The 13,931-nt window shown below is 48.9% G+C and overlaps 1 protein-coding gene across 1 annotated transcript in view; it reads right to left on the reverse strand.

Moving 5' to 3' along the window:
• Positions 1–13,931, reverse strand: part of LOC140389162 (E3 ubiquitin-protein ligase TRIM39-like) — a 71,565-nt gene that overhangs the window by 20,351 nt on the left and 37,283 nt on the right. The window contains exons 9-10 of the mRNA XM_072473322.1: positions 7,623–7,645; positions 7,421–7,536 (exon numbers count right to left, since the gene is read on the reverse strand). Of these exons, the coding sequence (XP_072329423.1) occupies positions 7,421–7,536; positions 7,623–7,645 (139 nt within the window). The remainder of the gene's footprint in view (positions 1–7,420; positions 7,537–7,622; positions 7,646–13,931) is intronic.

The following is a 13,931-nucleotide window of genomic DNA, read 5'->3' on the forward strand; positions in this document are numbered from 1 at the left end:
TCAGTCTGTGTCCAACTTCTCGGCCTGAACAAAGGCGCACGCCTCCTCCGGGGACTCAAAATAATGGTGCCGGTCCTTGTAGGTAACCCACAGTCGCGCCGGCTGCAACATGCCAAACTTCACCCCCTTCCTGCGTAGCACCGCCTTCGCTCGATTGTACCCGGCCCTCCTCTTCGCCACCTCCGCACTCCAGTCCTGGTATATCCGAACCTCCGCGTTCTCCCACCTGCTGCTCCTCTCCTTCTTGGCCCACCTGAGCACACACTCCCGATCGACGAACCGATGGAACCTCACCAGCATCGCCCGCGGAGGCTCGTTAGCCTCGGGCCTCCTCGCCAGCACTCTCTGGGCCCCTTCCAGCTCCAGGGGCCCCTGGAAAGACCCTGCTCCCATCAGCGAGTTCAACATGGTGACCACATAGGCCCCCACGTCCGGCCCCTCCAGCTCCTCCGGGAGGCCCAGAATCCACAGATTCTTCCGCCTCGACCGATTCTCCATCTCCTCGAACCACTCCTGCCATTTCTTGTGGAGCGCCTCGTGCGCCTCCACCTTTACCGCCAGGACTAAGATCTCGTCCTCATTGTCAGAGATCTTTTGTCGAGCCTCGTGGATCGCCACCCTTTGGGCCGTCTGTGTCTCCAGCAGCTTATCAATAGAAGCCTTCATCGGCTCTAGCAGGTCCGTTTTAATCTCTCTGAAGCAGCGCTGGATAACCTCCTGCTGCTCCTCCGCCCACTGCATCCACGCTGCCTGGTCTCCGCCCGCCGCCATTTTGTCCTTCTTCCCTCGCACCTTCTTCGGGTCCACCACCACCTTTTTTGTCGCCCCGCTCCTAGTTGAAGCCATATGCTGACGGGGAGCTGTTATAGCCTCATTCCCACACCGGGAAACGTCGAAAAAGTGCCGTTGGGGGCCCTGAAAAGAGCCCAAAAGTCATTTTTTGCGGGAGCCGCCGAATGTGCGACTGAACTCCACATAGCCGCAACCGGAAGTTCTTCCATGCTCTCCATTTACAACCCCTGCACATTCCTGTCACCGAAGTATTCGGGCCCGTATTCCATTGCGGACAAAGTAAGCCCCTCCGTGTATAAAATTAAGTATCCCAACGGAAAGACTGCGTGGTTCCATATTAACCAGCTTAAGGCATATGGCCCACAGTCCAACCACGCACATCACGTCATGCTCGACGCAGCAGACCACAGCCCGCCCACACCCAACGTATCCCTACCCTCCCCCAACACGTCCACCCCACCCACGGACTCGCCCTCGACCCCACCCCCGAACTCTAGACTCCGCCCCGGAATGCCCACAGACAGCAGCGACAGCGACTGTGACTCAGACAATAGCCAGAGCACGCCTCCCTACTAACCCCATGCAACAGGATCCACACCCAGCGAATCTGAACACGATTCGAGTGATCCCTTCCTGATCATATTCCTCAACAAACCCCACCAAAGACCACCGCCCCACGATGACGACTCCGTCCCCACAGAATTAATTACAACTTTTTGGCACCGCGACAATTCATACAGGCTGGTCCGAAACGACGAGATGGACCCTACTTCACACCACGCAGCTTTATCAACCCTCATCCATTCCAGAGTATGGCATCTGGGAGAAGAGGACAACTTTCAGTCTGACTCCCAAAACGAGAACCCGTTTGCGACCCTGTTCGCAACTGATAACTGAGGTGTCCTGATGTTGTTTTAAAAAGGAACTGCTTGGGAGAAACGGTGTCCTTTATGATGGAACCTGCAGCGTGTTGTTCAATGTTGTTTGTTAGTGTTATTGTTAAGTGTTGTTTGGACATTCGGAAGTTCCACGGCCAAACGCCACATTTGTCGGCCGAAACCTGTGAAAACTTGCCAGCACGCTTATCGGCAGAAACCGCTGAGAGCTTGCCAGCTCCCGTTCATAGCGGCTCTTCTGGTTCGACGGTAGAACCTTTACAGCAACTCCCCACGATGACTACATTTTTTGCCCGTTCTTGCCGGTTGCTCAGGCAGTGGAGACACGGCATTGGTCTCCTCCCTGCCTGAGGACCCCCCTCTGGTCAGCTACGCTCAGGTAGAGCACACATGGCATCGGTCACCATCCTACCCGGGGATCCCATCCAAACCTTACCCGTCGCGGCCCTTACGCACCTCATTTCGGCACTCTTGGATCAAAAGGTTTTGTTTTGTTTTCGGGCAACCCTTAGGTTGCCATCCCTATGCTATTTACATCCTCAAACATTTGGATGGTAAATCGCACAGTCTGCGAGACGGCTCGCACTGTTTCAGTTCTTAGATGTCTAGTCCAAATTTTCGGTTTTAAAAAAATTAAAAATGAGGGAGTCACACATGGTGACAAATTATAAAGGGGAATTGGCACTACAAGACAGACATGCTAACGCACGAGATATTAACCAAGATAATAACAGAAACTATGCTTGATCCACAGAATTCCAGAAGCTCCAGGAAGGGAGAGGAAACAGAAAGGAAGAGACGAAAAGGAAAGAAGGCAACAATGAAGACGTCATACATGTTTTTCGTCGTTATTGTAATTTGTATCCGGTTCCGTGCGAATGCGAACCCCCTGACCCCTACCACACAGGCCGTGAATGATTCCCACCCCTACCATACACTACACCCTGAAATAGTTAACCCCGAGATAGTCACCGACACACCATCATGGTGTGACAAGTTTCTAACCTGATATTCACTATCGTACGTTGTAGAATCACTCTTAGTACAGGCGATACTCTGCAGTGTCGTGCAGACACTTAGACTCAGGAAATGGCGAAGGAGAGACTCCCGCTCTCGCACCCCGGTATACAGGATAAGATCCCCTATTTTTGGTTATCACCAGGACTCCGAACCCCTTGATCTACAATTAAGAACATTTGTGTTGCATCTCTTGTAAATAAAGAAATGTGTTTCGTTTACAACGGAAATATTGTACACATCTGTACTCGACTGCCAAGCCAGAGGGAAAATGTGAATGCTGCTATTATTTTTGTATTGCTAGGAAGATAGCATGATTGAATGTTTGAGTCAGTGTAGTTTATGGGAGAGAGTTAGAGGTACCGTTTTTTTTGTTGTAATGCATGTCCCTGTCTGACATATCGCCACTTAGAATTGTTAGTTTTTTTTTTAAATTCATACATAGTTATGGCCAGTGTAGAGGCCATGGAAGAGTGCTCGCTGGGTCAGGAAGTGAAGACAACGCAGTTATGTGATCCTTCATGCTTCGTGTTAGGGATCACAAGGAGGAAATGTAGCCACCTGGGTTGGCCACTTCCCGACTTAAAATGGAGAACCGCAAAGACGACAGGGAAATTCAGCCAACACAGGCAAAAACTAGCAAGTGCAGAAATCCTGTGTATTAGAACTTGCAGAAACCCAGACAGCACTGAAACCAGCAGCCATCTGCATATTAATGAGCGAATCCCGGGCACAATTGAAACACTTAAGGTGAATAAGGCCAAGCCAGACTCCTCGGCGCCAGTAGGAGCCAAGACAAAGGAAGGCCAACGAACACTTAGGGACCACCCAGCGATCAGGGAACCGCTCCAGTATTGGAGAAATCGATCCAAGTGATTGGAACGCAGTCCAATCACTTGGAACCAGGTACGGGGTCCGCCCCGAAGGGCGGGAAGCCCCTGGGGACTATAAAGTAGAGTCCCCACGTTCAAATTGGTCTTCTTGGCAGGGTCACTCAGCAACTCAAATCAACCCTTGAGAGTGAACTGCCTAAGCTGCCGCATCAACCAAGTAAGTCTCCAGCCAACGCACGCTACAAGATAGGCGCTCCTAGCTACCAGTCCATACCAGCTTTTGAATCCTGCAGACTCAGATCGAACGAAAGGCCATTTGTTCCCCTGACCTGGTGGGCCAATTCCGAAGCTAAGTATGGGCCTTTTAGTATTGAGTTTAGTCTAGAAAGTAGAGTTTGTGCATGAGTAGTGATTTACTGTGTATAATAAATGTGTTTTGATTTGAATCTTACTAATTGGTGTGTTGAGTTATTGATCAGTACTTGAACTTGAACCTTGTGGCGGTATCATAAAGATACCTGGCGACTCTAGAGCAGCACGGTAGCATTGTGGATAGCACAATTGCTTCACAGCTCCAGGGTCCCAGTTTCGATTCCGGCTTGGGTCACTGTCTGTGCGGAGTCAGCACATCCTCCCTGTGTGTGCATGGGTTTCCTCCGGGTGCTCCGGTTTCCTCCCACAGTCCAAAGATGTGCAGGTTAGGTGGATTGGCCATGATAAATTGCCCTTAGTGTCCAAAATTGTCCTTGGCGTTGGGTCGGGTTACTGGGTTATGGGGATAGGGTGGAGGTGTTGACCTTGGGTAGGGTGCTCTTTGTAAGAGCCGGTGCAGACTCGATGGGCCGAATGGCCGCCTTCTATGAAAGCATTTAGAAACACAGCAAATTCAGTAAAGACCCAACGGGCAACGAATTGAGAGCCAACCAAAGTTAGCAACAGAGGTGTTAAGATTCAAAACAGAGGTAAAAAAGCCAACATAAGTGTACTTTACCTGAATGCTCGTAGTATTCGGAATAAGGTAAATGAGTTGATGGCGCAAATCATCGTGAATGGCTATGATTTAGTGGCCATTACTGAAACATGGTTAATGGATCGTCACAACTGGGAGTTAAATATCCGAAGGTATCAAACTATTCGGAAGGGCAGAGTGGATGATAAGGGAGGTGGTGTAGCTCTGTTATTTAAGGATGACATCGGTGCTATGGAGGATAAGGTTGAATCCATTTGGGTGGAAATCAGGAATAGTAAGGCGAAAAAGTCACTGATAGGAGTGGTCGATAGGCCACCAAATAGTAACATTATGGTGGGGCAGGCAATAAACAAAGAAATAACGGATGCATGTAAAAATGGTACAGCAGTTATCATGGGGGATTTTAATCTACATGTTGATTGGTTTAACCAGGTTAGTCAAGGCAGCCTTGAGGAGGAGTTTATAGAATGTATCTGCGATAGTTTCCTAGAACAGTATTTAATGGAACCTACGGGGGAACAAACGGTCCGAGATCTGGTCCTGTGTAATGAGACAGGATTGATTCATGATCTCATAGATCCTCTCGGAATGAGCGATCACAATATGGTGGAATTTGAAATACAGATGGAGGGTGAGAAGGTAAAATCAAACACTAGTGTTTTGTGCTTAAACAAAGGATATTACAATTGGATGAGAGAAGAACTAACTAAGGTAGACTGGGAGCAAAGACTTTATGGTGAAACAGGTGAGGAACAGTGGAGAACCTTCCAAGCGATTTTTCACAGTGCTCAGCAAAGGTTTCTACCAACAAAAAGGAAGGACGGTAGAAAGAGGAAAAATCGACCGTGGATATCTAAGGAAATAAGGGAGTGTATCAAATTGAAGGAAAAAGCATACAAAATGGCAAAGGTTAGTGGGAGACTGGAGGACTGGGAAATCTTTAGGGGGCAACAGAAAGCTACAAAAAAGCTATAAAGAAGAGTAAGATAGATTATGAGAGTAAACTTGCTCAGAATATAAAAACAGATAGTAAAAGTTTCTCCAAGTATATAAAACAAAAAAGAGTGGCTAAGGTAAATATTGGTCCTTTAGAGGATGAGAAGGGAGATTTAATAATGGAAGATGAGGAAATGGCTGAGGAACTGAACAGATTTTTGGGTCGGTTTTCACAATGGAAGACACAAATAACATGCCAGTGACTGATAGAAATGAGGCTATGACAGGTGAGGACCTTGAGAGGATTGTTATCACTACGGAGGTAGTGATGGACAAGCTAATGGGGCTAAAGGTAGACAAGTCTCCTGGCCCTGATGGAATGCATCCCAGAGTGCTAAAAGAGATGGCTAGGGAAATTGCAAATGCACTAGTGATAATTTCCCAAAATTCACTAGACTTTGGGGTGGTCCCGGCGGATTGGAAATTAGCAAACGTGACACCACTGTTTAAAAAAGGAGGTAGGCAGAAAGCGGGTAATTATAGGCCAGTGAGCTTAACTTCGGTAGTAGGGAAGATGCTGGAATCTATCATCAAGGAAGAAATAGCGAGGCATCTGGATGGAAATTGGCCCATTCGGCAGACGCAGCATGGGTTCATAAAGGGCAGGTCATGCCTAACTAATTTAGTGGCATTTTTTGAGGACATTACCAGTGCGGTAGATAACGGGGAGCCAATGGATGTGGTATATCTGGATTTCCAGAAAGCCTTTGACAAGGTGCCACACAAAAGGTTGCTGCATAAGATAAAGATGCATGGCATTAAGGGGAAAGTAGTAGCATGGATAGAGGATTGGTTAATTAATAGAAGGCAAAGAGTGGGGATTAATGGGTGTTTCTCTGGTTGGCAATCAGTAGCTAGTGGTGTCCCTCAGGGATCAGTGTTGGGCCCACAATTGTTCACAATTTACATAGATGATTTGGAATTGGGGACCAAGGGCAATGTGTCCAAGTTTGCAGACAACACTAAGATGAGTGGTGAAGCAAAAAGTGCAGAGGATACTGGAAGTCTGCTGAGGGATTTGGATAGGCTAAGTGAATGGGCTAGGGTCTGGCAGATGGAATACAATGTTGACAAATGTGAGGTTATCCATTTTGGTAGGAATAACAGCAAAAGGGATTATTATTTAAATGATAAAATATTAAAACATGCTGCTGTGCAGAGAGTCCTGGGTGTGCTAGTGCATGAGTCACAAAAAGTTGGTTTACAGGTGCAACAGGTGATTAAGAAGGCAAATGGAATTTTGTCCTTCATTGCTAGAGGGATGGTGTTTAAGACTAGGGAGGTTCTGCTGCAATTGTATAAGGTGTTAGTGAGGCCACACCTGGAGTATTGTGTTCAGTTTTGGTCTCCTTACTTGAGAAAGGACGTACTGGCACTGGAGGGTGTGCAGAGGAGATTCACTAGGTTAATCCCAGAGCTGAAGGGGTTGGATTATGAGGAGAGGTTGAGTAGACTGGGACTGTACTCGTTGGAATTTAGAAGGATGAGGGTGGAACTTATAGAAACGTATGAGATTATTAAGGGAATAGATAGGATAGATGCGGGCAGGTTGTTTCCACTGGCGGGTGAAAGCAGAACTAGGGGGCATAGCCTCAAAATAAGGGGAAGTAGATTTAGGACTGAGTTTAGGAGGAACTTCTTCACCCAAAGGGTTGTGAATCTACGGAATTCCCTGCCCAGTGAAGCAGTAGAGGCTCCTTCATTAAATGTTTTTAAGATAAAGATAGATAGTTTTTTGAGGAATAAAGGGATTAAGGGTTATGGTGTTCGGGCCGGAAAGTGGAGCTGAGTCCACAAAAGATCAGCCATGATCTCATTGAATGGTGGAGCAGGCTCGAGGGGCCAGGTGGCCTACTCCTGCTCCTAGTTCTTATATTCTTATGTTTAATAGCTGGGTTCAGGAAGCTCACACCCACCTGTATTAATCACCGTCAGCATCTTTTTCCACACTCTGTACTGCAGTGAGCCAATGTACTTCCCCACATTTATTAACGGGTAAACCTCCTGTGGCTCTGGGAGAGTTCGCTTCAGTCTGAAACAGGAGATAAAGTTGGATCATTCCAGGCTGGGCGAGAAATAGGTTAGAAATTAAAATCAAATCAAGGGGGTGAATTTTACCTTTCCTTTGTTTCCAGAATTTTCTGTGGAGCAAGAGCAATCATTAATTTTTTTGGAGAGGACAATTTATTACAAAAATGTAACAGAAATGGCTCAGTATATTTTAATAAATGTTTTCTTCACACACCACACACACACATGATTTCCGTTTGAGGAGGCAGTGGCATGGTGGTATTGTCACTGGACGAGTCATCTCGAGACCCAGGGTACTGCTCTGGGGTCCCAGGTTCAAATCCCCCCCACTGCAGATGGTGACATTTGAATTCAATAAAAATCAGGAATGAAAAGTCCAATGATGGCCATGAAACCATTGTCGATTCTGAAAACCCATCTGGTTCGCTCATGTCATTTCGGGAAGGAAGTCTGCCATCCTAGTCTGGCCCACATGTGATTCCATGCGGTTGACTCTTAAATGCCTCCTCGATGGCAATTGGGGGATGGGCAATAAATCCACATCCCTTTGAATGAGTTAAAGATTTGCAGAATCATTCTCAGCATACTGAAAAACAGCATGAACACTCCTTCCTTCCACAGCCAACTAGTCCTGGTCTGGGGTATGAACCCAGCTGCAGACCAGAACTACTCAATGAGCCAACACCTCCATTTCAAATGCAGGGTGATACCAAAACAGCAAAGACTAGGCGTGGGCTCTTCACTTTTACCAAGGGAAAGTTGACCTAAAATTTCAGACTCCGCGCAGACAGTGACCCAAGGCCAGAATTGAACCCTTGTGCCCGACGGCAGTGCTAACCACTATGCTACAGTGCCGCTGAAAAGCGTTAACGTTGTTGACCCAAGGACTATATTTTCACCTTTGAAGGCAGACAAAACTGAAGGCCATCAAAGCAAGGCAGTCATCAAGAAACGAAAATTGGGAATTCGGAAAAAAATTCTTTACACAGAGTGTTAAAAATCTGGAGCTCACTATTACAGGGAGTGGTTGAGGTGAATTGCACACAGATATTACACCCGGATAATTGTACGGTAGCAATGTGGATAGCACAAGTGCTTCACAGCTCCAGGGTCCCAGGTTCGATTCCGGCTTGGGTCACTGTCTGTGCGGAGTCTGCACATTCTCCCTGTGTCTGCGTGGATTTCCTCCGGGTGCTCCGGTTTCCTCCCACAGTCCAAAGATGTGCAGGTTAGGTGGATTTGCCATGATAAATTGCCCTTAGTGTCCAAAATTGCCCTTAGTGTTGGGTGGGGTTACTGGGTTATGGGGGTAGGGTGGAGATGTTGACCTTGGGTAGAGTGCTCTTTCCAAGAGCTGGTGCAGACTCGATGGGCCGAATGGCCTCCTTCTGCACTGTAAATTCTATAAAATTCTATGATTCTAACTTCATTGCAGTGTTAATGTAAGCCTACTTGTGACACTAATAAAGATTATTATTGATTGTTGGGGGGACAGCACGGTGGCGCAGTGGTTAGCACTGCAATCTCACGGCACCGAGGTCCCAGGTTCGATCCCGGCTCTGGGTCAGTGTCTGTGCAGACTGCACATTCTCCCCGTGTCTGCGTGGGTTTCGCCCCCACAACCCAAAGATGTGCAGGGTAGGTGGATTGGCCTCGCTAAATTACCCCTTAATTGGAAAAAATGAATTGGGTACTCCAAATTTTAAAAAATAATAATTATTGATGACTGGATATTTAAAGAGAATCTATGTCGGGGAAATAGAGCTGATAGATGTGGATCAGGAAAAATGTGAGCAGGTTTGGCTGGAGTATAAACGCCCGGGTGGGTTGGTTGCGCTGAATGGTGTATTGCTGTGCTGTAGGTGTTGTAAATCTATATAATATATGGAAGATGACTTGTCCTTCTCTGCAGCTCAGCCAGTATGTTATAAATGACTCAATTCTGTGGCACGAAAAAACTCATAGATCCACATTCCAGCTGTGTTATGAGGTATTAGAAAATGTTCACAGCAGACAAACAGTCCATCCAGCCCAACAGGTCCATGCTAGTGTTTCTGCTCCAAATGAGCCTCCACCTACCCTCCTCGATTGAATTCCAACAATATGTCCTTCTGGTCCTTCACCCCCATCCCCCTCCCCATGCCCCCCCATTAAGTGCTGATTTAAGTACAATCTCCCCTCCCCCACCACCATAAATACTACGATACTTCATTCATCCGGATATTGATCCCCAGCCCTGGTCTTGCCCGCAGGTCAAAACATCTGCTCAATGTCTCCCCTATCGAACTCTTTCATCGGGTGGGATTTTCCATCGCGCCTGCCTCAGGAACCCTTGTGAGCCGGACGGACGACATGACGGTCCAGCGAAAGTCCGTTCACTTTGGGCAGAAATGTACGGACTGGCAGCGAGTGGATCCGGAAAAGTCAAGAGTGACGAGCAGGGTGGCGAATTGGGTAAAAATGTAGAGCAGAGTGGAACAAGAAGGGGCAGAGAGAGATTCACAGAAGTAAAAGGCCTGAGGTGACATGGGGGGATAAAAGGTCACAGTTAAAACTAAAGGCATTTTGTTCCCAAAGATGATGCAAGTAATAATAATCGCTTATTGCTACAAGTAGGCTTCAATGACGGTGCTGTGAATAGCCCCTCGTCGCCACATTCCGGCACCTGCTCAGGGAGGCCGGTACGGGAATCGAACCCGCCCTGCTGGCACTGTTCTGCTTTACAAGCCAGTTGTTTAGCCCACTGTGCTAAACCAGCCCTTCCAATAGTGTCCAGTGTCCAATAAGTTAAAAACCCAGGCTGGGATTTTCCATCCCCTCCCTGTTTGGGACCAGAACTTCCTGCCGGATGTCGATGATCCTTTTGCTGGTCCCCCAGATTTTTCATCCCCCCCACGGCTGTCCTCGCCGCGGATAGGAGGGGGAAATCCGAGCCCCTGCTTTGTCCAGCCCCAATCTTCCACATCACTCTGTCAGCCAAACATTAAATCCCCAAATCCATTTTCATGTCCCCTGCCACAGGAGATGTCCTCGCCCCTGGTGCCAAGCAGGGTCCAAACCATCCGTAACCTACACGTTGGGGATGTGCTCCTGACTATAACTGTCCCCTCGTACCACAACATTCCTGTTCCCACACCTCTCCTCTCCCCCGCCCCACAACCACCAACACAACGCTTCCACCCAGTGCCCCGACTTGATCAGCCTCCTGCACCACAATGCCATGGTCGGTATTTCTCATCCGTCCTCCGGGTTCTGTCTTTATCCAGACAGGCAGCAACAATCTGTACCCATTGGATTGGAGTGAAATCCTCGGGGACCTCCCTCAGCTTGAATTCCTGACTCTGTCTGACTCACGGTCACATCCGGCTTTCTCTGATCACTCGCCAAACCTGCACCACCAGCCAAACTGGGGGTGTGGCTGCCTGGATTAAACCGTTCAGGTAAAATGTGGATATTGAGGATTGCAATGCCTACCCCCACATAGTACACCTGGGGCACACTGCCTGCAACGCCAACTCCATATGACCTTGATTTATTTCATTAATTCATCCATTCATCATTTGGGCAGCACGGTAGCATAGTGATTAGCACAATTGCTTAATAGCTCCAGGGTCTCAGGTTCGATTCCCGGCTTGGGTCACTGTCTGTGCGGAGTCTGCACATCCTCCCCGTGTGTGCGTGGGTTTCCTCCGGGTGATCCGGTTTCCTCCCACAGTCCAAAGATGTGCGGGTCAGGTGGATTGGCCATGATAAATTGCCCTTAGTGCCCAAAATTAGAGCTCCAGGATTTGGACCCGGCGACACTGAAGGAACGGCCGATATATTTCCCAGTCAGGATGGGGAGTGACCTGGAGGAGAACCTCCAGGTGGGCTTTTTCTTTGTTGAAAGTTTAGAAGTAAATGGGACAGTAAGATCAAAGACCTTACGTTGTTTTTATAGAACTGTTTAACTATTAATTAAAAGGCATTTTTCTCTTGGATTACAATGCGATAAATTCTGTGTGAATAATAAAGTTTCCTTTAATACTCGTCAGTGGAATCGCTCCTGGAGTGAAGATGCCTTTCCTCACAGTTTACAAATTGAAAAATAGTTGGGGTCTCAATATGAATTGGGATCTGGTTCAGGTACCATAACAGGAAAAATTGAGTAGACGAGGGCTGGGATTTTCCTGCCCTTCCCATTAGTCGAGGGATGGGATCCTGTGGTGATGCATGCCACTGGCTGACCAGGAAAATTCCACTGGCTGGACTAGAACATTCCACTGGCTGGACTGGAATATTCCACGGGCTGGACTGGAATATTCCACGGGCTGGACTAGAACATTCCACGGGCTGGACTGGAACATTCCACTGGCTGGACTGGAATATTCCACGGGCTGGACTAGAACATTCCACGGGCTGGACTGGAAAATTCCACTGACTGGACTGGAACATTCCCCTGGCTGGACTGGAACATTCCACTGGCTGGACTAGAAATTCCACTGGCTGGACTAGAACATTCCACTGGCTGGACTAGAATATTCCACTGGCTGGAGTAGAACATTCCACTGGCTGGACTAGAACATTCCACTGGCTGGACTGGAAAATTCCACTGGCTGGACTAGAACATTCCACGTGCTGGACTGGAAAATTCCACGGGCTGGACTGGAACATTCCACGGGCTGGATTGGAACATTCCACTGGCTGGACTGGGACATTTCACCCCAGGCCTATTTTCCTTAGGCCGGAATTATCCCACCACACATGCCGCCCCCTCTTGCGTGGCCACCAAAGAACCCGCTGTGGAGAGTTGACTTCGGTGGGACCGGAACACACCGCGGCCAGGAAGCACGTGAAATTCCCACCTTGGTGTTCAGATTAATGAGCAGCGGTCGCATTGAAATGCACAATGGTTCAGGGGCTTTTGAGAGGTAGGGATGTTGCGGCCTGTCGAGGTGAGACCCGCCACAGTAGATTCGGGGGCCTGGCCAATGACTTTCAGTGGGAGTGGATGATCCTGGCAACAGGGGGGTCTGGAAAATCCTGCCCAGAGTGTATATTGGGAGAATGTTTGCCCTGGCTGGGGAGAATAGAACTAGGGATCACAATCTCAGAGTGAGGGATCAACCATTGGTTACTGGGAGGTCTTGTGGTGCAGTGGGTCAGGTCCCTGGCTCTGAGTCAGAAATTCCAGGTTCGAGTCCCACCTTCGGACCTGACGGCCAAGAAAGGTGCGTTCAAAACGTGGCCAAACATGCTGATTGTTCACCTGTAAATCGTTCCAAACGTGCCAATGGCCGGTGGTAAGAGCGGGAGAGACTCCTGGTCAGTCACACATGATGTGGAGTTGCGCCCTCTCAAGTTATAATGTGGGGATTTCAGATATATTATCGTGTATATATTTGGTGCAGTCAGCATGAAAAGTCTGGGTTACGGTGCGTATGACCGCTGCAGTCGTGTTTTTAAAAATCCTGTTTGCAAGGCAGCCAGAAGAGCAATTAAAGCATTGCAAAGGTTTGGGCTCATGTATTTATGCTTATATTAAGGGGGTTCCCTGAGGAGAGGTAATTCGAAAGAAACAAAGTCCCCGAGCGAGCACATTTAACCACGTGTTTTCTGGCACTCGAGCGCTGAGAAACACGTGTTGAATAAGGGGCCTAAAGAGGGCCTGCGTCGCCAGTACCCCCTGTTGCAGCGAGAGATTGGGACGCCATTTTAAATGGGGCTGGATTCTCCGATCGCTGACGCCAAAATCGCATTCGGCGATCGGCCGGAGAATCCACGTTCACCATGTTTGCGATGCTCCACCGCCTCGAAAATGGCACACTCGGGGAGTACGCCGCACGCTGTCAGGACGGCCTCAGGATGTCACCTGAGGCCCTCTCCTGATGCTCCGTCCCCAATGGGCCGAGTCCCCGACGGCATCGCTCGCGCGTGCTCGCACCATTCAGGGATATCGCGTGGCGGCTGCGGTCTCAGTCGGGGGGACGCCACCACAGTCGGGAGAGGGGGCTGTTCCACTGTCAGAGGGGGCTTCAGCGGGGGCAGCGGGGACTGGTGGGGGGTGGTCCGGGGGGGTGGCGAGGTTGGTTACAGGGTGGCAGTTTTTGGCAGACCGGATCCACCCACGACTGGCGCCATGTTGCATGGCGCGGCCGCCACAGGCCATCGCGGGCGGGATTCACCTTGCAATGTCTCGCGAGATTGCTTTGAATGTCACAAAGCATGGCGAGCCGGGTAGATACTGGGAGTGGGGGCTCCCGGCTTTCACCGCACACTGCACCGCAGGGAAATGTTTTTCTGGCACAGTGTGGCCGGAAGATCGCGGCCACTGTGTTCAGCTTTGCAAGGTGATGGAGTTAATGGGAGGAGCCAGGACTGAAGCAGTTTCTGGGGTTTCAGTGCAGTTTTAGGTTG

Source organism: Scyliorhinus torazame, chromosome 14 (genome assembly GCF_047496885.1).
Source record: "Scyliorhinus torazame isolate Kashiwa2021f chromosome 14, sScyTor2.1, whole genome shotgun sequence".
Taxonomy (NCBI): Eukaryota; Metazoa; Chordata; class Chondrichthyes; order Carcharhiniformes; family Scyliorhinidae; genus Scyliorhinus; species Scyliorhinus torazame.